At 41.9% G+C, this 26,389-nt stretch overlaps 2 protein-coding genes across 8 annotated transcripts in view; both read right to left on the minus strand.

Annotated features, from left to right (window-relative positions):
* The window catches only part of MEIKIN (meiotic kinetochore factor), a 69,038-nt gene extending 67,072 nt beyond the window's left edge, over positions 1–1,966 (minus strand). Inside the window, exons 1-3 of the mRNA XM_033096921.1 lie at positions 1,864–1,966; positions 1,629–1,722; positions 1,152–1,239 (exon numbers count right to left, since the gene is read on the minus strand). Coding sequence (XP_032952812.1) covers positions 1,152–1,239; positions 1,629–1,722; positions 1,864–1,966 — 285 coding nt within the window. The remainder of the gene's footprint in view (positions 1–1,151; positions 1,240–1,628; positions 1,723–1,863) is intronic.
* A 7,343-nt stretch (positions 1,967–9,309) lies between these two features.
* ACSL6 (acyl-CoA synthetase long chain family member 6) overlaps positions 9,310–26,389 on the minus strand; it is a 51,693-nt gene continuing 34,613 nt past the window's right edge. For all 7 annotated transcript variants that reach the window (XM_033096339.1, XM_033096333.1, XM_033096332.1 and 4 more), the window contains 6 exons: positions 24,507–24,595; positions 23,681–23,797; positions 20,560–20,703; positions 19,251–19,352; positions 18,333–18,404; positions 9,310–9,781 (listed from right to left, as the gene is read on the minus strand). In XM_033096339.1, coding sequence (XP_032952230.1) covers positions 9,644–9,781; positions 18,333–18,404; positions 19,251–19,352; positions 20,560–20,703; positions 23,681–23,797; positions 24,507–24,595 — 662 coding nt within the window. In that variant the 3' untranslated portion in view covers positions 9,310–9,643. The remainder of the gene's footprint in view (positions 9,782–18,332; positions 18,405–19,250; positions 19,353–20,559; positions 20,704–23,680; positions 23,798–24,506; positions 24,596–26,389) is intronic.

A 26,389-nucleotide genomic window follows, 5' to 3' on the forward strand; every position in this document is an offset into this window, starting at 1 on the left:
ATATGGATGGATCTTGAGAGTATAATGCTAAGCGAAATAAGTCAGACAGAAAAAGCAGAGAACCATATGATTTCACTGATATGTGGTATATAAACCAAAAACAGCAAAAGAACAAGACAAACAAATGAGAAGCAAAAACTCATAGACACAGATAATAGTTTAGTGGTTACCAGAGGGTAAGGGGGGAAAGGGGTGGTAGATGAGGGTAAGGGGGATCAAATATATGGTGATGGAAGGAGAACTGACTCTGGGTGGTGAACATACAATGGGATTTATAGATGATGTAATACAGAATTTTACACCTGAAATCTATATAACTTTACTAACAATTGTCACCCCAATAAACTTTAATTAAAAAAAATAGTCATGAGAGTGTAAAAGGAATATAATCAATAATATGGTAAAAACTATGTATAGTGCCAGGTGGTATTAGTTAGAGGGATTACTTCCTAAATTATATAAATGTCTAACCACTATGCTGTACACTTGAAACTAATATAAAATAATATTGAATGTCAAATCTAACTGAAAATTTTAAAAAGGGAAGAAAAGATCAATAATATTGTGATAGCATGGTACAGTGTCAGATTGCTGCTGGACTTAGCATGGTGATCACTTCTTTAGCATAAGGAATATAACCAATCATGTGGTAATAACACTGTATAGAACTAGATGGGTACTGGTGAATAACTATGATGTACACCTGAAAATAATATAATATTTTATGTCAGCTGTATTTTAATAAAAAATCTTTTAAAAAAAGAAGTTATATAATATTCTAATGGTAACAAATCCTGTTTCTAGTTGTTAATGGGAAAACATGAAAATGCCTTTAAAATGTTTAAATGCTATCAAACATAAGAAACATTAAAAAACATTTTATATCTGTAATGCAGAAAATTGGGCAGTGACAGACATTTCTAAAATTTTTGTCAAGGGAAAGAAAACACGAAAACGCATGGCTATGAAACTACCAGAATCAAAAATTCAAGACCTTATCTAAAGACAGTATCAGTGTTTATAAAAACATTAGAAAGCTATGTAGTCTCTCTAGAACAAAGACCTCTATTATACTTTCATCTGGAGGTGCCTCAGGTACTGCTGGTCTGTACACTAAGTGTATTCAAGGATCATAGGAGAAACATACATACACTCAATGGAGCAATCTTCTCATCCTGGGTCTCTTCGCTAGTGCTATTTTCTTTCAGGCTTCTCTCCCCCGTAACTCGTAACTGCGAGCTAACAAACAACACAATTAGTTTGCACCGTCTGGACTTGGCTCTCCAGGTCTCTGTTCCCTGTTCACTGTTCAGAATCTGAAAGGATCTTTGGGGACATCATTAGGAAAAAGTAAGGACCGGGTGAATAGTACCAATACCCAATTGATGCCACGACTGCTTTCCTGGAGGTTTTAGCTCACTTATTTTTAGGTAACTTGGCAAGATTTCTTTTACATACATATAATTTTTTCTGAAGTCAAATTTCTGGGTCTGTGAAGAGTGAAATCAGAGTATTCTATCTATTTATTTTCTTTGTTGTCTCTCAGAATGAGAAGCTTTTAGCAGAAAATTAGGATTGCAATTTTGAGGAGAGCAGAAGGCATAGGGCTGTCACTCGCGACTACGCACCTCAGTGGCCCAGAGCTGCTACCTCCCGGCACACTCTGCTCCGCTTTCTCCACGATCTTCCGCAAACCGTGCGCTTTGTCATCTCCTTTCCAGCCTGAAGCAGGGCGGCCCGTTTCAGGACAAAAGCCCTGGAGGCCCAGGCTCCGGAGTCCCTGGGACCAAGGCCCGGCCCCGCGGGCTTCCACCTGCTTAGCCCACCCGGGTCCCGCCCCCAGGCCACTCCAGCGGGGCTTACCGTGGGCAGCGACTGTCGCTGCCGGGCCTAGGTCCGGCGTCGGGGTCATGTTGAGCCGCTGGCCGCCCCTCTTTTTGCGGGTATACACCCGTCGCGGCCACATTGCCATTCACCCCACTCCTCAGGGGACCTCTTGGCCCTCCACTGCCTGTCTGGTCGCCTTCCTGAGGAGCCCAGCTACTGTGGGAGGGAGTCAACGTCAAGGAGGTGGCCTGAGGAGAAGCCAGTGAGTGGTATACAAAACCGCAAAGCCCCAGGCCGGCAGCACGGCCGCTGACGCTCACCCTGACCCGCCCGCCCGCCTCGCTCCCGCCTTTTTATCTCCGCCACGCCGCGTGGGGGCTTCTGGGAAGACGGAGTAACATGGCTGCCGCCCCGCCCTTTTGGAGACGCAGAGCTCGGGTACTTGACTGTGGCCTGCGTGGCCTCTGGTGCAGTCTCACATGCTTCATACTGAAGGGAAGCTTACTGAGAAAAGGTTTTCTCCTCCTCCAGGAGCTTGGTCCTTTGCTTGTAACTTTCTCAGTAGTCGCATAGGCCTAACAAGTGCTACTGATGCATCAGCTGCTCTCCTTATCGGCACTGCAGTAAAGCCTTGGTAATGGAGTTTTAGATACCTGAGCACAGGGCGCCTAGCATGGGTCAGCCTGACTCAGTGCAGGAATGTCAGAGAGGAATGAAAGCACTTTCAAGCAACAGGGAGTGTCCTCTTCAGCAATCAACTGAGGGATCATGGTACTTGAGAGTCTAACCAAGCATTCAAAAATGTTAGGTTCAGAAGTTTCTTCTCAAGGACAAGCAGAATCCCTTACCTCCTGCCCAGGAGCTACTTCCAGAATATCCGGGCAGCCTTGTGTCAAAGTGGAGAATTCCATAGAGGCACCCCTTTTAGTGCCCTGGGGCTCAGCTCTTTTGCTCTGCTCAGTTACAGGAATGACATCCCTCTCCCTCCATACACCCAGGTTGAACCATCTTGCTGCATGTGATCAACATATTGCGCACATAATAACCATCTTATTTTTTTAAATGACATTTCACAATATTAAAAATGCATTTGCAGAGATGAAATTGAGGTAGATAAAAGGCAGGACTGGCTGTAGAACAAGAACTCTCAGCCCTTTTGGAAACTTGTCCTTGAAACTTATCACCAGCTGCAGAAGAAGAAATCTCTGCCACTTCCAAAACACCCGACTATTCCTCCTACAAGTTTGAATGTACAGCCTCTAAAGGGGCACCAAAAATAGGCTCAAACTCTGGCAGGAGTGCTGCTACTCTGTCTATGGAGTAACCTGCTTCTTTCTTCTCCTTTGCTTGAATAAAGTTAACCATGCTTCACTTTCGTTTCTGCTCGTGCTTGAATTCTTTCCTCAGCTGCCAAGAAACCACTATTCCAGGCCCCTCCTCCATGCATCACCAAGCATTTGGCCAAGCCTTCTGAACACCTTCAGTTTAAACTCTGTATCAGCTCACATTTGAATTCTTTCCTACGTGAAGCCAAGAATCTTCTTGGCCCAGGGCTTGAGTCTCCACACCAGGGGATTTGCTTCACTGGCATCAAAATTACAAATGCTCAAAGACTTTTCTGTGATGCTCCAATATTATGTGTGTAAATATAAACACATATATATAGCTGTTGCCAACGCTTCTGGGTCAGCGACTCAAATCAAGGCCCACTGACGCCAATAGAACAAAACTGAGTATTGTTAAGCAGAAAAGAAATTTTACTCTTTGATCAAGGAATGGAGAAGGGTGAGCTCATACTGTAATGGCACCTACTCCCCAACTGGAAGGAGACTTCTGTATTGATGGACTGTGGTGTGAAGGGATTAAATTCTTTTAGGCAGGCATAATTATTCTTCTACTCTGCCCTTCAGTGCATGATCCTTTTTGCACATGATGCCCCATCGCCATATTGGGTCAAAAGGTCCTTAGAGATGATCTGGTTGCCCCCTCATTTTGCAGCTGAGGAAACCACCGCGTAGGGAGGCTCATTATGACAGATGATTGGCATAAGTGGCATGGATCTCCTGGCATTTGGTTAGCATGCTTGTCATGCTCCCATTCCTTCTAACACATAGCTGGCAAAGAGATGGGGGAGTAAGAAACGGAGCATGAAGCCCTTGGTAGCATGGGGGAGGGGAAGGGATTACAGATTTGGTCTGTTTAAAGTTTCACCGAGAGCCAGTCTATAAAAGAGAAAGGAAATGTGTCCACTACTAAAGGGTGAGGTAGGGTAGAGACATCTCAACTCAGTCATCTTTCTATGTCCCCTCACTCCATCCCCAAATACACAAACGCCAGCACAAGTGTTCAGTCATGAGTGTTAAATCAAAGTTCCATTTCCCCGTTGTACTGCTCCCATATCTAGACTCAGAATTCTATTATCAATGTTTTATTTCAGTCATGTGACCAGTTTGATTAGGTTTGGAACAGTTATGGAGATGCTAACTTCCATGGGAAAACAAATTCCAAATTTTATTTTTCCCCTTCTTCCGCTTCAACCACCCACCCCCACTCCGGTTCAAGCCAGTTGTTTCGCAGTCTAGTTGTGTAGGACACAGCTCCCTGGCCCATGCTGGTATTATGAGCCTTGAGCTTCCCACCCCCCTAGGGCAGTTAGTCGCCAGTTGTCGGATGGCTGCCCACCACTCACACTGCCAGCTGCTCATGGCAGCACACAGCAGCCCACGGCCACTCACGCTGCCGCTCCTGGCAGCACACGGTAGCCCATGGCAGCATACAGCAGCTCACTCAGGCTGCCGGCCACTCATGCTGGCTGCTGGCCACTGGCCACTCACAGCAGCACACAGTAGCTCATCGCAGCACTTAGCAGCAGGTGGCAGCCCATGGCAGCTCACACCAACCTTCGGCTTACTCACCGCAGCCCAGCTCCAGGGAGAGCTGTTGTTCACAATCTTAGCTGTAGAGGGTGCAGCTCACTGGCCCACGTGGGAATCGAACCTGCCACCTCGGTGTTAGGAGCACGGCACTCCAACCACCTGAGCCACCAGGCCGGCCCCTCAAATTCCAAATTTTGAAGAGATTTCTGAAGATTTTTGGAAAACAGCCAGTTCACGGGTTTAGGATTCCCTGGAGCCCAGGGGAAATCTTTCTGAATGTTTTTTTATGGAGTGGATCCACTAAGCATCTTCAATTCTGGTACCATCCACAGGATTTAGGGTCCAACTGAAAACCAGTTTATTTTTGCTTAGTTGACAAGAATGGAAAAAAACCTCAGTGATAAATGAAATGTAACTTCAAATGGCCATCTTAATGCTATGCAACATGTGAAAAAAGGCTAAGGTGGGATTTTTATTTAATAGGCTTTTCTTGAGCATCCGCTATGGGCCAGACTTTCTGCACTGGGGCTATAATCTCAAGCAACTCAGTTTGAGTGGGAGTTAGGCTGAGGGACAATCAGCCAGTCATCCACGTGGAAAGCTTCTCAAAGAAAAATATAAGTGAGCTGAGTTTTAAGAGATGAATGGTAAGAGTTACAGAGATTAAGGGAAAGGGCATTCTATGAAAAGGCGACCAGATGTGCTGCATGGAAGCACAGAAAAACATGATGCTTTTAGGGCACCACAAAGAATAGTTGGTATGATTAGAGCCACGGATCCATGAGGCAAGGGCAGAAGAGGTACTAGGCCTTGTGTGCTGAACCAAGGAGTCTGAACTTTATCCTGGAAACTGGGAAGTCTCTGAAAGAATATTAAGCAGGAGACTGGCATGATCAGATTTTCAATTTAGAAAGGTCACCCTAACTGAAATGTGGATGCTGAAATTTAAAGAAGTTGGGGTGGAAACAGAAGACTAAGAAAGCACTATAATAGTCCAGACGAGGGATGAGAATGGCGCCTGTTACACTACAAGCTGTGAGAATAGAGAGGAGTGGAGGATAGCAAATATATGCAGAAGGCCGATTTGGCATAATTTAGACATGGCAGAAATGCACCATTTTAAGTGTACCTGTTAACTTGTATATGGATAAAAGACATTATGGAAATATTGTTTAAGTGCCATCATGATGGAAAATTTGAATACAGTTATTTGTTCTTTTAAAAACATAAAAATGATTTAAATCCAGGACACATTTGGTAATAGCAAAAGTACAAAGCAAAGGACAGCCTCTTGGGGAACGATAAGTCTTTGAAGTTTGGGGACCCTTACAGACGACATAGAGTATGCAGACTACTGACACAGCTTAGTACCATGTTAACCATAAGCATTATGATCGATGATTATCAGATATGCTAACATCAGGGGATTATGTGATATAAATACATAAAATAGTAACTACAGGCAACTTTGAGGAAAAAATCTTTATTTTTTTACAAAAGTTTTCATAAATGCATTTTATATTTGATATGCATGCTATTGTAACAAAGCAACTAAAATATAATTATAGTTAAGATACTTTTATGCATATTTAAAAAGTAATATTTTAATCTCATTTTTAAAAATTGAAAGTAGAATAAGCAAGTCTTCAAAAAAATATTCATTTTCCCCCCATGCAATTGTTGCAATGACTTAACAAGGAAACTTAAAATAACCAGTCAAATGAATGTTTAAAAGCCACTGTCACCTCATGAAAATCTTTCCAGTTTGGGACCAGCTTTAGAAATGCTTGTATTCCAGTTATTTAGGGTATTTGCCTCTGGGTGATAATCATTCATGTGTTCTAACTGGAGATTCTCATTTGGGGCTTTGTCCTCACTTGAATGCTAATCCCATTCTTATTGCAGTTAATTGTAGATTCATTGAAAGGACTGTGCAGCATACTTGAGAGAAAATTCAGACTACCAGGATCAGTTTTTTTTTTTTCATGTATATGCTTCCTTAAAATAAAAATAGGCGAGAAAATACAGCAACTTAGCCCAACATATAGTTTATCCGTTTTACATATGATTATTCATTCTTTTTTTCCTGAGATATTAAGCAAGTTTGTAAGTAGTCATTTTTCATGCAAAAATACATTTTTCCATTCTTTACATTCATTTCATAGTATTTTGTATTTTAAATAACTATATCACATTTGTGCTTTATACATTTGGAAAATAAAGAATAATTCATTTCCTTTACTGCAGAAAAATAAACGATTATTGGTTCTTGGATAGGTAATACAATCAAGTTAACTGCCGACTTTCAAGTTCTTAAAGCATTACCTGACTATAAAAATAGCAATGTAAAGTTCTAATTTTTCTCATGCTTTTCACCTAAATTAATTAGGAATGAAAGGTTGACTTGCTCATGTGAGAGTGATATGGTATGTTCATTCCTTGGACTCCGGAGTTTGTGAGTTGCTAATACATGGAGCAGGTCTACACAACACACTTGGTCAGTTTCCTCTCTTACCTGGGGGCAAGGGGAGTAAAAGAAAAAAAATGGTATATATTCTATTTTATAATATACACAAGAGTAGTTTGTAAAATGTGAGAATTACTAACACATTTGAATGAGAAACAGATAAAAGGCCAAATGTTTAAGAACATGTTTATGTTTAAGAAATTGATCTCTGTTATACCTCTAGACTTAAATCAGACCTGACGTGTACTATGCACGTGAATGTCTTAAGTACATAGCCTTTTTCTATATTGGTGAGAGAGAAACATAAACTCCTTCCCACCCCAAATAAAGTTGGGAAATCTGAAGGATTTTTCTGTTAATACATATTTTCATTACGCTTTTATTTAAAAAAATTCAATAAACAGAGGACTAGATAAATATAGGTGCGATACGTTTAGGGCCCACTGTTCACTTTTGTCAGCACATCAGTATTTTATTTATCAGCCCAAGTGTGATGATTTCACACAGACCAGGAAGGCCAGGAGAAATATAAGAGCTTCAAAGAAAAAGAAGAAATCTTAACTTGTCCATAATCAATCCTATCTAAGTACCATGTGGTATAAATAGGATCAAAATAAGTTTTAAATTATTTGCTTACAAGACATTGTCAAAACCCTTTTGGAAACAAAGCCAACTACCCAACTGAGTGCAATGACAATGGGAAACAGCTTCCTTTTCTTCAAGATGTGAAACTACTTGCCTTTAAAATACTGTGAATATCCAATCCAGGTAACGATCTTTCCCTTTTAATTAGTCAAATATCTATCAAATATGGAAAATTAACACAATATAGACGTGGCATTGGACATTTTTTAGTATTTGTTTATTCAGAAATGCCTTTAAAAATTAAGGTGCTTAGAATGAGCTCCTTTACGAAAGTCAAATTTGTAAGTGCAAATAGTGGGTCTGCAAAGGGAAGATGCCAAAGGAATATATGTAAAAACTGGATCAATTCATCCAATGAGGCTGTGGTCCACTTTTCCCCGGAATGGACTAGAAGTGTATAATCATGGATGCAGATTCATCCCGTAGGCCCGTGTGATGACACAGCTCTAACTGATAGCATTTACTCTCAGTTTCCATTTGCGCCAGGGGAATGAGCTTCTGGACTGTGAACACGGCCCCCATCTCTGCTTTCAGAGTCCTGCCTCTAAAGAAAACACTTTCCCAGGGTTGGTTCTTTCTGCAGAAGGACAATCTGTAGCTTAGACCTTAATTGCTGTCCATGTTGGGCTTTAATTACATGAAATTGTTGACACCCAGGTGCACGAAGTATCTAAATACATAATGCAAGACAGGCTTTCATGGGTGAGCTTAGAGGCATTTAAAGATTTTATGAATGGAATTATGCACTAAGGAGATATTTATCTAACATGGACATAAAAAGTTTTCTCGGGGTATTTTGCAGAAGTTTTTCAAAATTATGTTGTTGAAAAATTACTTTATTTGGAAGTAACATCCCCTCCTCCCCACACTTTGCTTTAATAATCTTACTGAAAGGAAGTGAAATTGTTCAGAATTACAGCCATTTTGGGTTTCCCAGGCCTGGCATGGACACACTGAGAATGGAAGACTGGAAGAACCCAGCAAGGAACATAGGAACATTCATTGCTGCCTACCCTGAGAAAGAATTCTGGGTTTCTTTTCCCAAGTCTTCCCCAGAGGTCCACTCATTGTAAAGTCAACAGGCATCTTTTATAATTTATGTGGTAAGAAATCCATGAATATGCACATATTATTCTTAAAGTAGTTGAATGTTACATTTTTTTCTAGGTAGTTACTGAATATTTTAATGAGCTTATAAATGAGAAAATGTATTGAAAGATTTTTGTACCATGTTATATACATATAACATTTTCCATGAATAAAAGTCAAAATTAGAAAGAAAACTTTTTCACATCAATAAGGATTGTCATGTTTGAAGAATCTGAAGTTATGTAGAATGTGAGTTAGCATGATTCTGTACACCTAGTTTCAATTTTTTAAGTCTGATTTCATTGTGATTTTTGACAAGCAGTTACTGAATGAGGTAGTCCACTCTGCCTAGCTATTTGCTGTGTCTGGTTACTAGTCCACAAATAATTAAGTACAATGTATCAGTTATGGTTTTCCTTCATGTTTAATAGGAGTGCTGTGAACATTGAGAATATATTTCTTTTAGCGGTACACAGGTCTTGAGAAAAGTCTTTGAGTTTTACATTGCCATTTGCAATATTTTTAGAAGCTTGCTACAATATCATTTTAATAAAAATAAAGTGTACTTGGTGATGATAGACAAAATATTGTTAAAGACCTCTTGGGACAGGAAAAGGTTCAGTCATCATAAGGTCACGAGCTTATTCATTTTCAGCTGCGTCATTCTGACTCTTTACTTTCAGGAATAACTATGAATTGCTACACGGTCCATTGTACTGAGAAGAACTTCCCTTGAACTTCACATGGAGGTTGAATAAAGCTCTTCTATTTGTTTTTTGAAGTACTCTCTCAGTTCAGGTCTCTTAGCCTTTAGTGTCGGTGTCAGCAAGCCATTTTGAACTGAGAACATGTCAGAATGGATGTGAATGGCTTTAACCTAAAAACCAAATGCAAAATACGTCTTTATCAGGAATGTAACACAACATTGAGAGCATACATGATAAAAGTAAACAGGCATATGGGAATAAGTATTGATATATAAACACTGATATATATATATATATATATATATAAACAAATGATATATAAACACTGTGCCTATTTAAAGGTCAAAATTATGTTAATAACTTTTCAGCCTACTTGGCATGTCTGAAAGCCACTGTTTTCCTTCCTAATCCTTCCTTTAGCCAGTCAGCAGACGTGAACTGGTTGCTTACTCTGTGCCAGGCACTGAGGACACACAAAGAGGAATCACGGGTGCGCCTGCCCTCAGGGAGGGGCACGTGCGCATCCAGTGGAACAGACACACCAGGCAGTTATCAGACAACACGGTACACACGGGCACCTAATGCAGGCGAGAGGGAGGAGCAGTCAGGGAAGCCTTCCCAAATCCGGTGAGTGTTAAAGAAGGAGTAACAGCCAGCAAAGGAGGAGAGGCAGGTGGAATGGGGCTTTCCAGGCAGAGGCAACCCCAAGACCAAAGCTGTGGAAGTGAGAAATGGCTGAGTGAGTGTAAGAAAGGAAATGTAAGTGGTTTCTTGTAGTTATATAGAGTCGGAGGTAACGAGGGTGTGCGACGAAGCGGATGTGGTAGATGGGGCTGTTTATGGAGGAGCTCACACTTTATGCTGAAGAAAATAGGGAGGGACTGAAGGTTCTTATACAGGGAAATGACATGGCTGAATACACATTAGAAAGGTCTCTCCCAGAGAAATCTGAGAATGGTTTTTAAGAACGTTGCGATTGGAAGCAGGGAAACCAATCCGAAGGACGTGGCCAATCCACAGGCCAGAAGATAAGGGCCTACACTTAGAGCAATGGCAGGGACAGGGCCAAGGAAGCACTTCTAAGGATGATTCAGAGATAAATGGGCAAAATGGAGTAAATAGGGAGGCAGCCTCGAGGACTCCCAGGATTTGGCTAGGATGGCTGCATAGATGACGGTGCCACTCAGGAGGAATATGAAGTGAAGACGGGATATGATGAGTCTACCTGAAAAAACAGTTTTGTCATGGAATTTGATCACATCTTGTGGAAGGAGGCATGGAGGGACCAGACTTAGTGTTCACACTGCGTAGTTCCACGGGGCATATCCCAAAGTCTCTTTGCAAGGCTGGATGGGGGGCGAGAGAGATAGATGAACTGATTTAGGGAGGCCTGGCTAGGTTGCTCCCACCTGGGGCTCTAGCTCATCAGTTCTATGAGAATTCTCATCAGTTCTATGAGAATTTTATGATCCGGGCTTGAGCTGAATCCTGGAATGACACTGTCTCAAGAAATTGTATCTTGACTGACAACAGGGTCTATATTCAATGATTTTGTTGAGATAATAGACCCACATCATTAAACAGCAAACCGGGTTATCAATTGCTAGAATACAGACTTTTAAAAATTAATTCAAAATATGTGCTAAATATACATGTACATTCATTTTGTTGTTTCGTGCAATTGATATTTATTGAGCAACAACTGTGTGTCCGGTATTGTGTTAGGCACTAGGGATACAAAGAAGAGTAAGACACAGTCCCTACCCACATGGAGCTTATTATCTAATGAGAAACGCTACCGTATGATACTGCTGCTATTGGGACCAGCACAGAGGGGCACCTTTGGCAGGTAGACTCAGTTGCTTTCCCAGTAGCCACTCCCTACTTCTTCCAAGCTAACAGAACCCTAATTTGATTTGGGGCCAAAACGATCTATGTTAATCATGACAATCCTGTTCCCTGATTTTCCAGCCTCCCTTGCAGCTAGGTAGTAGCCATGGGATCCACTTTTGGCTAATGAGAAGGGAAAGTTTTGCTTTTCTAATAAAAGATTTAAAGATAGCTATCTCTACCCACTCTCCCTTTTTCCTTTCTTGAATATGAACAATGTCCAAAGCCATAGCACCCACCTTGTGAACATTAGGTGATAAATCAACATACTAAGAATAAAATGTAGAAAGACAGGCAGAGCCTAGGTCTTTGAGGACCTGTATCTACCTTGGACTGCCTGTCTTTGGATTTCTTATGTGAGAAAAAACACAAAATACACCCTATGTGTTTAAGACACTGTGGGTTTTCTGTTAGAGCTGAATGCATTTCTGCGATAGCTCCTAATCCAGGCTTGGACAGGATTCATTGAAAAGGGATGCTCGACTTGAACTCTGAAGAATCAGTAGGCTTTTGCCAGATGGAGACAGCAAGGGAAGGGGAGTAGTTGTTTTGTGGCCTGAGAGGAGGCTGTTCTAGGCAGAGGCAACATGTGCCAGAGCACATTTGGAGCATTATAAGCATAGACTAAAGCATGTGTGGTACAAATGAAGGAGGAGAAAGAGATAGGGCTGGGGAGATAGACTGGGGCCAAATTATAAAGGATCAGTATGCCAAGCCAGGGAGTTTGGACAGGATTCTCTAAGCAATTTTTAAGCAGTGAGAGACAGAGCCAGAAAGATTACTCTGTTACAAATGCATTGAAGTGAGATGAAAGTGGAAGCTGGAAGAACAGCCAAGAGGCAAGACTGATGGTTATTTGAGCTGTAAAGTTGGTTGTAGAGATGGAAATAGGTTTCAGAGGGAGAAAGGACAGGACTTACAATTGGTTTGGGTAGGTAGCAAAGGCAGAGAGATAATAAGAATGGCTCTAGGTTTTTGCTTGAGCAGAAAAACTGGAGGAGGAGTAGAAAGATTCTTTGGAGGTGGGAAGATCAAGTATGTTAAGTCTGAAATGCTTCTGAGACACTCAAGTGGTCTTTGGACATTGGATGTGTAAGTATTAGTATGCAGGACAGAGCTGCAGTCTGGGCATGAGATAGAGAAGGAATGACTTAAGAAGTAGCAAGGAACTAGAGTGTGGGTTATAAAAGCCAGGAGGACAGAGAGAGAGGTCACTGTGTCAGATGCTACTGTCATATGAGAACTGTTAATAAAAATCAATGGGCACAATAAGGAAATGACTTATTTCAAAAATCAATGTATATGCCACCTTATACCCATTAGGATGGCTATCATCCAAAAAACATAAAATAACAAGTGTTGGTGAGGATACAGAGAAACTGGAATCCTTGTGCATTGCAGGTGAGAATAAACAATGATGCAGCCACTGTGGAAAACAGGATGGCGGTTCCTCAAAAAATTAAAAACAGAATTACCGTATGATCCAGCAATTCCACTTCTGAGTATACATCCAAAAGAATTGAAAGCAGGGACTTGAACAGGTATTTGTACAGTTACGTTCACAGTAGCGTTATTCACAATAGTTAAAACATGGAATCAACCCAAATGTCCATCAATAGATGAACGGATAAGCAAAATGTGTTACATACATATGATGGATTATTATTCACTTTAAAAAGGAAGGAAATTCTCACACCTGCTACAACACTGATGAACCTTGAGGACATTATTCTAAATGAAATAAGGCAGTCACAAAAAGACAAATACTATATGATTACACTTAGACGAAATACTTAGAGTAGTCAAAGTCATAGAAACAGAAAGTAAAATGGTGGTTGCCAGGGGTTGGGAGGAGGGAAATGGAATTGGGTATTATTGTTTAATGGCTACAGTTTCAATTTTACAAGATGAAAAGAGTTATGGAGATGGATGGTTGTACAACACTACGAAGGTATCTAATACCACTCAACTGTACACTTAAAAATGGTTAAGATGGTAATTTTTTTCTGTATTTTGCCACAATAAAAATAATTGCGAAAAACAAATCAATGTATGCAAATACTTGCAAAAGTCAATATGCTACTGATTGTTTTCAAAATCTCTGATGCTAACAGTCTAGTGCCTTGGCAGGTGGATATTTTAAGATGTCAAAGGATTCTTTGCTCAGAAAAGAATCTCTGTGCTACATTCACTGATTTTTCAGATCAAAAACTCAATATACAAAGAAGAACTTTAAAACAGCTATACATCCCACTTCCTAAAAAGCATTTAAGAAAAATTCTAACAAATTCTCGCTTTTTTAAAACCCGTGCTTAAAACTTAAAAAATGTGAACGTTTTCAAATGAGCACAACATTCATAAATCAGATTCATCTTTAACTCACAGAAATTTGTTCAAGTGAAGAATGCACTTTTGTTATAAAAGAATAGCATTTTAAAGGATTCCTGTGGAGAGGAAGAGGGAAAGGACTTTAGGCTAAAAGTAGGGCTAGCATTACAGGCAGCTGCCTCAACTGTATTTCACATATCGAAAGGATTTCTACTTGAATAGGCAGTGTAAATAGCCGGAAGTTTGGGCGATAAGGGGGTATTATCAAATGTTTCAAAATTAGTTAAGGTTCTTGTAAAAAGTGTTTTGTTTAAAAACTTAGTATTCTTGATAGTCAAAGAAGCAAGGAGTTGGTAGGCCAGAGGGCTGCCATTTTTTGTACCCTCTGGAATATACTTTTTTCCTCGTTTATTTTTATCAAACATAAACTGCCCGAAGGGACCCAAAATTCACTGGAAACTGGTCCCAGGGGAGATGTTTTCAGACGATAGTTCGCTGGGAACTAGGGGTTCTGTAAACGCCACTACTGGGGGTGGTATGGAGATGGCTGTGGATAGGTAGGGGCGGGATGAGGTGGAAGAGAAGCTCCGGCCCCGAATCCCCCGGTAACGGGCTGCTCTTTGTTTTGTGTATACTCGACTTTCATAGATGTCATCTAAATTCTGCTACTTAAACAAGTTTGGAAACCATTGGCGAAAAAACTAGTTAGCCTGAAGAAAACATGAACACGATCTAAATCAAACTTAATCCTAGATACAGTGATTTAATTTAGTAATTCATGTTTACTGTCATAAAATGAAAAATTGAAAAACCAATAGGGCTAATGTCTTTAGCTTTTTTAAATAAAAAAAAGTTCTCTTTTGATAGAAACTATCACATAAAGGCTTTTGGTAAGTGCAAACCATCTATCCACCTTCTTCTGTAAATGAAATTAATAATATAGTTTAAAAGAAGATGCAAATGCCAAGATATAATTTCTACAGCATCCTGAAGCCTGGGTTTCAGCTTCTCTGAGCTTCTACCAGCAGGTAGAGAACAATTTGCAACTGGCACAGGTTTATGTTCAGTACAGGGGAGGGGGTGGACACCTTTGAAAATCCAGTAGTGACAAGCAGAAGCTAAAACCAATACAATTCAGGAAAGATGGATTTCACAGGGAAAGCCACACAATGCTATTTAGATGGTACGTAGCATGGAAAAGAAACCAGTATGAATTTAGGAAGAAAGGACTACCTCCACGGGTCGATTCAGAATAGCCATCAAACCAGCTGCCTACAGCAAGCCCAAAGGGATGATGGGGGAATCTGCGGTTCACTGTGACTACAAAATAGTCTCTTTCTGGGCAGAGAGCATATCCTTCAATCCAGCCTTATGAGCAGCCAAGCAACGTGGCACGCAGCTCACCTTTCAGCCCCTTACTGAGCAGATCAGAGGGGCATTGCTGCCAGGCTGCCAGTCCTGCTCCAGTCTGACCTACAGCCCTGGGTCTATTTAATTTCTTCCATAAAAATACCCATACAAACTGCTCCAGTAACTCAAAATCTAGTCAGTAAATGGGGAAAAAAATGAAAAAATGGGTCAAACCAGTTGTTTAACTAACACTGACCTTAATGGTGGGTCACAAACCTATAGTTTTGTGGTGTTTTTTTTTCAGAAGTAAACCAATGATAAAACCAATGTTCATTTTTCATAAATAATTATATATTTCTACTAAAACCAATCTGTTGAATGTGGAAACAAAAAGGAACAAAAATCTTTAATCTCCCTTTACACCTAACACAACGTGAAACTCATTTTCCAATTTGTAATCAGCAAATTTCTTGTTGAGGAAAGAAGGGGGTCCTTTATGTTAGTTAGCTTCCTTGCTGAAACTACACTCTCATCACTGAAAAGTGATTCTACAGTTTTTTAAATTTAGAAATATTGTAACATTTAAATATTGTATTGGAACAAAATACCTGAAAAGTGTCAATTTATGCCAATTCATTTAAGCACAGAATTTTTCATAGTTTTGAAGAAACACAGTACTTTATCTTTTTCAGTGGTATTGCTCAATGAAATAGTTTAACACGCCGTATTGCTTGTAGATAATAAACACAGAGTGCATAATTTAGGACAAAAAGATAAATTTAAAAAAAAACAACATTTAAATTAATTAGGAAAATGCTCAATTCATTTCTAATTTAAAGGCAAATTGGTTAGGTAAGTATTCATTTCAATGACAGGAAATATAATATTTTTAGTGAGGGCTTCCCAGTCAGAATTTGAAAAATCTATCAAGCGTCAAGTTCACTTTGTATTGCCTGTGCAAACTAATAAGGCATATAAATGTCAGTAAAATGGTTAAATCAGTTAAGTATGCTCGAATACTTCCCTGCTACCTACATATTTTAATTATTGATACAGTTATTCCTCTCTACTCATTAAAATATATCTTCCAAAGATCTATATAAACTAAAAATGGTGGTAAGTAGCATGGAAAAGAAAACAGTATGATTTTAGGAAGAAAGGACTTAATTCTAGCAATTGACCATTTCTGGAAATTAAATTACATTAATTTTTCATCTAATTCAAAGTTTAATTCATATTAACCCTGCCCAGTATGTCTGAACTCCTAAAGCTTTCGTTGAATGATTTAAGCCTTGGGCGTGGATACCTATATTTGTGTGTGTGTGTGTGTGTGGTTTCTTAAAAATTAGTATTAAGCCTTAATTGATCATTCATTTTGAGAAAAAAAGGAAAAGGACAAACTGACAATGGATTATGGATTAACTCAATTTATGATGAGGTTTGCAACACAACTGGACCCTCCTCAAGCACGAGGCCAAGCTTTTGCTCTCCTGTGGTCAGCTGAGGGCACACACTGGCTGTGGTGGGGAGGATGCCACAGACCAACAAAGAGGTGACAGCCTTGGCAATAAAACTCAGGTCTTCGGGATGCCATGTGACTTCTCTGTATTGGACATTACCACGGTGAGGGCAGAGTATCAGAGCGCGGTAAATGCTTAAGGCATATGGAAAGTCAAGAATAAGTCTCCTCTCAGTGAAAGCTCTAACTTGACCAATGGTTAACACTGGAAACTTAGCCAAAGGTCCCTTTTAAGCATAATCTTAGGAGCTGGTAGTCTTTTTCCAGGAAGAGGAATCTAGATGTGCTTCTCCACGCTTCTGGGGCGAGTCACACCTGCCAAGCCCAGCAGGGGGCGCGCAGGCCTTAGGAATCACAGGAACTGACAGGCTTAGCAATCAGGCCCTCTGCATCCCCAGTGCCCTTAGAGCCAGGGCTTCAGATCAACACGTAGGCCCAGACCAGCCAGGTCTTGACCCGTCTGTGGCCTCTCCTCTACATGATTATATGATCTGGTCAACCACTCCCTTTAATGGAAGGGCAATGAAGTCAGTTCTTCCAAATTTCAAAATTTAAATAATTATTATGCCAGAATTGACCTTATGTTTGGAAAGATAAACTGTAACTTGCCTGAATGCCTCAAATTTTGTAATTTTTTAAAATGAAGATTTATTCATCCAGGTCTTCTTTGCCCTAAAACATGATGTCAGATGAGAATAAAGGAGTGTTTCTCAAACTAGGTTAATGTAAAGATCTATTTCAAAAGAAAAATGATTCTCTCAGACCCTGAAACTATGTTTAGGTTTCCTCAGTTTGAAACTTTAAAAAAAATTAGTCTTAATCTGTAGAAATGTTTTTTAATTGTAAATAATTGCTGTCAGTTTTACATTTAAAACTGGTTTAAAAATGTTTTTAGGCTATCATCAAAATGAACATACAAAATTTAAAATTCTCATAAACCTTGCAGATCCCTAATACTATATATTTGAGGACCCTATTTGAGAAATAAAATTTTATGAAAAACAGTTATATTAATTACATACTAGGGAATGTGAAAAATCAGGTTTTTGAATATTTTTCTGCTTGAAGAATTTTTTGTTTTGAATTTTTGACTAAAGGGGATGTATTAATGGTATACATAAGTAGGATCAAGTATGCTTATGATCTCAGTTACAGTAAGAACCCCAACCTTGCGAAGTCAGAAAGTCTTAGAGGACCGCTGTGTTTCTCCTAACACATTCTTTGTTTCTTCCTCTTTGGAGAGGGGAGGCTGGGCTGACAGATCCCTGGCCCAAGGAGCACAGTTTTTCCGTGTCCTAGCAAGACATTTGCCTGCTGCAGCCAGGAAGACAGTATGGCAGACAGCATGGAGGCAGGCGGTGTACACATGATGTACTAGTGACGGCTAGAGTAACACTGCAGCTTTATGAACGTTTGTGATTATGAGTCTCATTCGACACATGACCTATTTTAGTTCAGGACGCAGACTGTTACAAAGTCAGGTTGGAACAGGCCTTCAGGGGTCCGTTGGTACACAGCCTGCCTGCAGGCCACAGCATGGAGGGTGGGGAATCTAGGTCACGGTCGCTGTGGGTTCATTTAATTTTCATCACTGCATAAAGGGCTGTAACAAGTATGGGGAAAGTTATAGTTACCTGTTCAAAAGAATGGAGTCCGCTTTCTTTTCCTAACCTCATCATATCTTCCAAAATGGCTTTCTTCAGCTCCTGAATTGAACCATAGAGGTAAAATTACAAGACCAAAATCACATTTCACACCAACACACTCTCCCTACCCACTCAACTGGGGCTGACACTCTCTGGCAGCATGCTAATCCCCACCTGTCATCTGGCACGTAACTACCGGGCACAGCCAATGGAGTGACCAGGAATAGGCTAAGAGACCACTTTAGTTTTTTAAGTGGCCTTCTGTTCAGTCTGGTGAATCCCAGGGACCCTGACATCCCCAGAAGAGCCCAGGGCCCAGTGGGAGTGGAGCGCTAGTGTCCACGGCTGCTGCTGAGAAACGGACCATGTGACTGGTGGAGCATCGGCTGAGCAGAGCACAGGGACCCTCTTCCACAGGATCCTACAGAGCAGGTTTCTGGAAGGTGTGAGTGGCTAATGCTCCAAGCAGGAAGAACTGTTACTTTTTTGATTTCATGACTGTCTCTCTAAGCCCAGTAGATACAAAATCCACCTCATATTTGGACAGAGCATGGCCAGTAAAGCAGAAGGCCTCTGCTCATATCTGATACTGCTGGTAACCAGCTGTGTGGCCTTGGGCAAGCCACTGCCCTCTCTGAACTCTCCTGCAAGCTGCAAAACAAGAGGGCTGGGCAAGCTTTCTGCGCTGTCTCCTGGCTCTAAAACGCAATAGTTTATCAAATTTTCTAAGATAAATTTGAGTTCCTTCAACAACAACAAAAACAGATATACTTCGGGTTTAGGATTCCCACCATTTATAAAGTTAGAAATTTCCCTACGTGTTCAAATTTCACTGGTCTGCTGTTTTTCTGTCCCCTCATTATAAAAGGTGTAGCCACCTTTTAGGAAACAGCGCAAGGCACAGACCTTATTGGCGCAGAGCTCCACATACGTCCCTTCAATGCCTCTCTTCTGGGCCCAGGCTGGCATGATTTCAGGGTCAGGCACGACAATGCCCACCAGAAAGGCCTGCAACCCACCAAAGAGAAACAGTCATGATGGAAGCTGCTGGGTTTTTTTGTTTTTTTTACTCTGCCATATTTATTTCAATTTTTTTCTAAAAAAATTATGAAAATTTTGATATAGGTATATATATACCCACTGCCAAGATAAAACAAGTTCCAAAATTGATGAAAGTTTTTATTGAATCATGAAAGCACTTTGTTGTTATTTTTTAAAAATATTTTATTAGAGTGTAGTTGGCATATGATATTATATTAGTGACAAAAGCTTGTAAAGTGGTTATTTTTGGTCCAACATTAAAAATAATCTCTTGGTATTCTCAGACTCCACCCTTTTCTAAAAATAAGTATGCTACTATATTATGAAACATTTCCACTCATATATCACACATTTTTGACTGTTTATTTTCTGATCTATTTCCCTAACTTTGTAAAAAAAAATGAATAAAGAATAAGAATCAGTCAAGTTAGAACTATATGTACCTTTGATTCTCATGCTAATCTTAAATGAGTACATACATCTTCAGGATACTAAAACATGTATTTCTCAGGATTTCCAGACCATTTTAAAATTGTTTCATTAATATGGTCCTCCATTTCATCAATATGGTTCATTAAATTATTACAAAATATTTTAATAGGATTTAATTATATATAAATCCAATGAAAGCACAGAATGTATTCACAGTGATCTTTCTGACTTTAAATCTAAATGACGTTGAAAGCAGAATAAAAATAAATCCTCTCCAAATAATTTAATCCTAAACTGCATTAACATATTAGCTTAATATTTAAAGCTATATTATCATCAGTACCATTATTTGCAACTCTATACCCATTTACCGGTACAGTTCATTTGCATATTTCAAAATCAAAACAGCAGAAACCTGGCATCTTGCTTTAGCATCTTCCCTCAAAACTCCTCTTGGAAGGAGTAGTGCATAAGTCAAAAGCAGTGGGACTGTCCATTACTGCTTCAAGCAACTTATTTATCTAACTGCAATTTATCAAACTATAAGCAATTAAGACAACTTCTTTAACGAGGAATTTTCTCTCATGATCTAATAATATTCAGGAGAATGCCGGTGTCTGATTAGATATTAATGTTTACCACTTTAATCAAATACCAAACACTTAGGAAATTATTCCGAGGTAACTCTAGACTTCTCAGCAGGCCCAGTGCATGTGGCAGGGCTGAAGCATCGAGGACTCACCTTCAGGCTGTCCCCATGGACATAGATTTGTGCCACAGGCTCACTCCGGATGTAGATGTTCTCAATCTTCTCGGGCGCAACATACTCTCCCTGAGCCAGTTTAAATATGTGCTTCTTCCGATCAATAATTTTAAGAGTTCCCGCCTATGGAGTTGGACACACAGCTTCATAAAAAGATGGCATTGCTGAGCCTGAACCCCTCACTCCTGTCCTGTCCCACCCTGCACACCCACCGGGATCTGCTCTTCCATCTGACGTCTCTGCTCGTAGAGCCACCATGAAGCTGGAGAGAGCCACCGTGCACCACGGGTTGATGATTCCCAAGCTCTGCTGGGCCCTGAATGCCCAATGTCCTTTCCCTGTCAGCATTTATCCCCTCACTCCCCTCTCCCATCCCTGTCACCCTCAGAAGGCCAGCTGTGTTCCCACCAGGGCTACCCCCTCGCCCAGGCCCTTGCTCCTGCTGAACCTTCTCTCACCACCATCTTCAGATTCACTCCCTTAAGCCATGCTTAGTTCTCTTGCTCCAGCTACTGCCCGACGCCCCAAGAGAGGGCTCTCCACCCGCCAGCACATAGCACAGCTCTGGCAGAGGGCCCCCGTGACTCCTACCTGGCAAGCCAGATGGCGTTAGGAGACCTCACCCCTCCAGGACCTCTGCAGCAGGCAAGCCACCCCTTTGGCAGTGAGTGCCTGTGCCCCAGGCCTCCAAGACCCCCACTCACTGCCCTGCCTCCCCTCAACCTTTTTTGAGTTTCCCAGGTGATTAGCTGGGTCTCTCTCCTTTCGATCAACCCCTAAATGTCGCACGTTCCTCGCCTCCACTGACAATGCTCAAGGTATTGAGTTAGCTCAAGGTAACTGCCATTTATCTCTTCATTGGCCACTCCCACGTCTGTCTAAGCTTCCAGCCAAACTCCTTCCCTGAGTTCCAGACCCAGAACCTAACTATCCTCAGAAAACTTCAGAAACCAGGCCATTTGCAGGATGCAACATGCCCCCAAGGAAGCTCATTACCATCTTCCTCATGCCTGTCCTGGTCCCCGAGCCCCAAACCTGGGCATGGTCTTGCCATTCGCCTCTCCTGGGACTTCTAGCAGTTAGGTCATCCATCCTCACTCATAAATCCCTCTCAAGTCTCCCTCTCTCTCCCATCCAAACCTCTTCCTAACTGGACTTCTGCCTACACTCTGTCCCTGTTCCATCTGTTCCCTCCACCAGAACCAGAGCAATCTCTCCAGAAGAGAAGAACAAGCAGGCCCTGTTTTGCTCAAAACCCAGGATGGACATTACACACTTTCCCCACACTGGCTCCTTCGGTCTTCATGGCACGCCATGAGCTGGGTGTCATCACCTCCATTTCACAGATGAGAAAAGTGAAGATCAGAGAGGTTACTAAACTCCTCATAAGTCACACAGCTAGGAGGTAGGAAAACCAGGATTTGAATCAGGTCTTTCTGTATCAGAAGCTTGTACCTTTTCCTTGGTCTATCTAATACTATTCCAAAATAATAATAATTTTAAAAATTCGACTCCCATAGACTACCTGCCTGCTGTCTTGGGCTTTGAGTTCAAGCACAACACTAGGTGCTTTACATGAAGCAATTTACTTGCTTCTTACAACCCCTGCAAAATGGGTGGTTTCATCCAAGTTACGGGGCATCACTGGCAGAGCCAAGGTTTTGTGCGGCTTCAAGCTTTCCAATTTTGAGGGCCCTCTTTAAGAAAAATAATATAAAATGAAGTGCAGAGCCTTGGAAGGGGCCTATGTCAGTGAGGGGACCTGAAGCCTACACTTCCTTAGCTGATGGGACAGTCCGCCCTCCGCCAGCGTCCAGGGCCACGCTGACTTCTCCAGCCTCCCCGGATCCCGCCACACACATACACCTGTGGCCCAGAATTGCTTGCTTCATACCTCTGGCATCTCTCCACTCAGCATGTGCTGTGACCCCCTGCCCTGACTGTCCTTCCCATTCTCTACTCTCACTCAGAACATGACTCATATCCTGAAACTCAGATCCAGTAGGCGCCTGTCCCCTGCCTGTCCCCAGGAGAGAGTGGCCCTGATTTCATCCCCACTGCACTGGGCTGGGACCTGCCTAAAGACATGTCCCTCCCGAGCTGTCCCTGGCCCAGGGCACACACCAAGGACACATCCTTCTCTGCCACAGGATGCAGGGTTTCTCAAAGGGAAGCACACGGATCCAAGCAGGGGCAAATAGCTCACCAGCCCAGAGGACCCCTGGAAAGCTCAATACCACTCACATGCCCGAAAGAGCCAGCATCCCAGAACGTCCACCCAAAACCTTAGCAATTTCCCGGAGACACAGGAGAGGTTCCTGGGGGGTGGGCAGCATCAGCAAGGGCTCTCGGTTTCAGTGCAGAGCCTTTTTCTGGTCATAGCTTTCATCTAAGCATCTCCCATGTGACAGGCATAGTGCTAAGTGCTTTACAGGTATAATCTTATTTATTCCTGACAACAATAACTATAGAAGTAAGCAACGGTAATATCCCGTTTTACAACTGTCAGAGTGAGGCACAATAACTGGTTTGGGCGAGCAGCTGGGGGCCATAGCCAAAGAACGCCGGGTAGCCCTGCACTCCTATTCTACAGGCGAGTCAATAGGGAGTCCCAGGGAGGAATGAGGCTTTGCTCACGGTCACGAGAGTTGCTGCTAACAGAGCCAAAGGAACTCGGCCATGTTCTGTCCAGCCCCAGGCTTTTCCTACTGCTCAGTGCTACCTCTCAGCCAGGGGCCAGTGTCCGGGGGCTCTCATCCCCTGCCTTTCTCAAATCTCCCACAGCTATGCACCCCTGCTCCTCATACTCCCCCTACCAGATTCCACAGCACTCGGGTCTCTTTCTGGAAACCACTAAGGGAAGGGAGTGGGTCTCACACTGCAGCCCTACCCTCTCACAAAGAGCGCTATCATGTGCCTCGGGAGGGTGGAAGAGGAAGCTTTGGGGGCAGGGTAAGGAAGACCCGCCCAATCCCTGCAGGTGTTCCTGAATCACTAATTGTCACGAGGACACAGAGAAGACCACTGCCTCAGAGCACATCAGATTATTACCCTCCTACCACTCAAACATTTGGAGCTCCATGGTTCCACACATACGCACCGGCAGCCACTTTCCAATGTCCCCAGTGTGAAGCCAGCCGTCACTGTCCAGAGCCTCCTTTGTCTTGTCTGGATCTTTCAAGTAGCCTTTGAACACATTTGGTCCTCTCACGCATATCTGCAGGGACAAACACCCGGTTTCTCTCAGCCCACAGCGTAAGGATTCCTGATGTGAGGCTGTCCTGAGACATGTGTAGAATAACGTACATTCTCCCGCAGGAAACTCACTGATGAAAACCGAGGACAGGAACAGCCACCAGCGGTCTGCGCTGTCTCCTGTCTTCTCTCAAGCAGCGTGATCTCTCTCCTTCCCGCCCTGGCCCTCCCAGCCTCCCTCCAACTTCTCTTCTTCCTCAGGAACACCCTGGCCTTCAGCGCATGTTTCTTTGACACTGGCTGGGCTCTCATCAGATAGAGATGGCTGGCTGATTCTACCAGAGATACTTAAGGCCCTGCTTCACGACCAGGCAGTCAGTCACCCACTCCCTCGGAACACACAAGTACAGGCCAGCTCTCTCTACCCCATTCGGCCTACTTGCAAATGGTCATGTTTCTGCTGGGACAAATCCACAGCAGCAAGCCATGCCCTTTCAGGAAAAACAAAAACCAGATTTTTTAAAAAGTTTGGAAATTCCAAATCTTGATTTAGACCAGCCCAGTCCCAGCCTTGTTTCATAAATAGGAGAGAAAATGCTTCAAATTCATCAGTAATTTAAAGTGACTTTACACAAAGATTACAAGGAAAATAATTCCATTTCTTTCTTTTTCTTCTTTTACTCACTACCTGTAGCCTCCACAGACATGAATGGCTAAAAGCTGAAGTTTACCTCTCCCTCTCCTTTGTAGGTCCAATAGTTCAGTTCCTCAACATCGATGAGCTTGATGTGATTGCAGGGCAAAGGCGCGCCTACGTGCCCTGGAACAGCAGAGCAACACGGCATTGGTCAGCGTTCAGGTCAGTTTCAGCACTGAAGATGCTCGATGCCATGCAAAACCCCCCACAAGGTCAAAGTAGGGAACTATGGATGGAAAGCGATACGCCTTTACATGGGCATTTGTCACAGGCAAGCACTGACGATAAAACAAAGTTCTAGAGAAGGGAAAGGCTGACCTCTGCAGGGCTTTTGTTTTGCTTCCATCTGATTCTTAAAGAGACAGACAGACACTCCTGGCCTAGCACCAACCTGCACAGGGTCTGTGGTGGGGCTCATACACACGCCTGTCAGGATGGTTTACAATAACAGGGCCCAAACATGTTCTCCATTGTTGGATCACACGTCTTGGTTTGGGGGTCATAAAATATAGTCATCATCGCGTTTGCTCCAGTCACCACACTGTTGATTAATGTGCATGTTAATCATCTAGAAATCTTGTTAAAAATGCAGGTTCTGATTCAGTGTGTCTGAGATCAGGACTGCTTTTCTGCATTTCTTACAGGCCCCAGGTGACAATGCTTCTGGTCCACATACTACACTTTGAGTAACAAAAGAATGGAAAACAGGATGAGGTAACTCATGAAATTACATCAAAGTCATGGTCTAGTCATTTTTTTGTAGCTGTTACAGAATTCACTGGCAAGGTGGCGTTTTTTAATCAGGTGCTGGCCAAGGTCCTGAAAGAAAAGTGAGCCTCGTAGATGAAATATGAGGCGGTGATACTGGGATCTCTGTTAAATGAGAGGCTGCAAAATCTTTTACAATATTGTACAAAGATAGCTATCCTCTCATACTCAATAGCCTTTGCAAGTTTTTATGGTAAGGATGAATAAAAAAGGCAAAACTTTAAACGTTTTACATAGGAAAATGCAGAGGAGAACATAGAAGGAAGAAAGTGTCCAAAAGGAAGGGGATACATGAGAGTGATCAGTAAATACGACGGCAGCAATAAGAAAAGAGTTAAGTGAACCAGGACCTCAGAATAGTCTTTGTAATAGATTTGCCAGTAGTAGAAAGATCAAAGAATTTATACACAAAAAGGCTTTATTCAGCTAGAGTTTAAGAGATAAAACTCAGAAAAATTTAAAATGCTTCCGTACTTGACTTGTCCAAATACAATCTGGATTTAGAATCCACCTATCATGTTTCTGCTGACTACCTCAAGGTGCCCGGAAGCCAGTATTGCATTACTGAGCATATTTCATGTGCATGCACGTCATCCCAAGTTTTCTGATTTGTAGTTGAACAAACTTAAGCATGAAGAATGGCCCCAGGTTCACAGAGGAAGCTGGTACCCTGAAGTCTTTTGCTGAATGGTTTCCAGATTCTTCCAGTGTCTGGTCTACATTTGTTATTGACAATACAGGGGCTACCTGCTGCTTCCTCTTGCCCTGAAAGACGAGTCTCCTCTGAATGAGGGTGCGGAGCGGAGCTGTTCCTTCCTGAGGCTGCCACTGCCTTCAAGACATTAACCTTCCAGGAGACCGTAGTTCCCAAAAGGCCTCGGAAAGGCCCTTTAAGAAAGAATGCTCTGGCCATTAAGTTGCCTCTCCTTCCGTAGTCATATCCAATTCATAGCCTGCATCCTTCATTCTAAATCGACTGTAAACAAGGCTTTGTGGTATTCAGAATCTATGAAGTCTAACATACTGACTGACATTATAATCATTTTCACACCTGGAGCTGTGTTTTGTAATCTATTACTTTTTTTTTTTTAAACATGACTTCTATTTATCTATAAAAGAAATGGGAAAACGCAAAAAAAAAGGAAATTA

Source organism: Rhinolophus ferrumequinum, chromosome 24 (genome assembly GCF_004115265.2).
Source record: "Rhinolophus ferrumequinum isolate MPI-CBG mRhiFer1 chromosome 24, mRhiFer1_v1.p, whole genome shotgun sequence".
NCBI lineage: Eukaryota > Metazoa > Chordata > Mammalia > Chiroptera > Rhinolophidae > Rhinolophus > Rhinolophus ferrumequinum.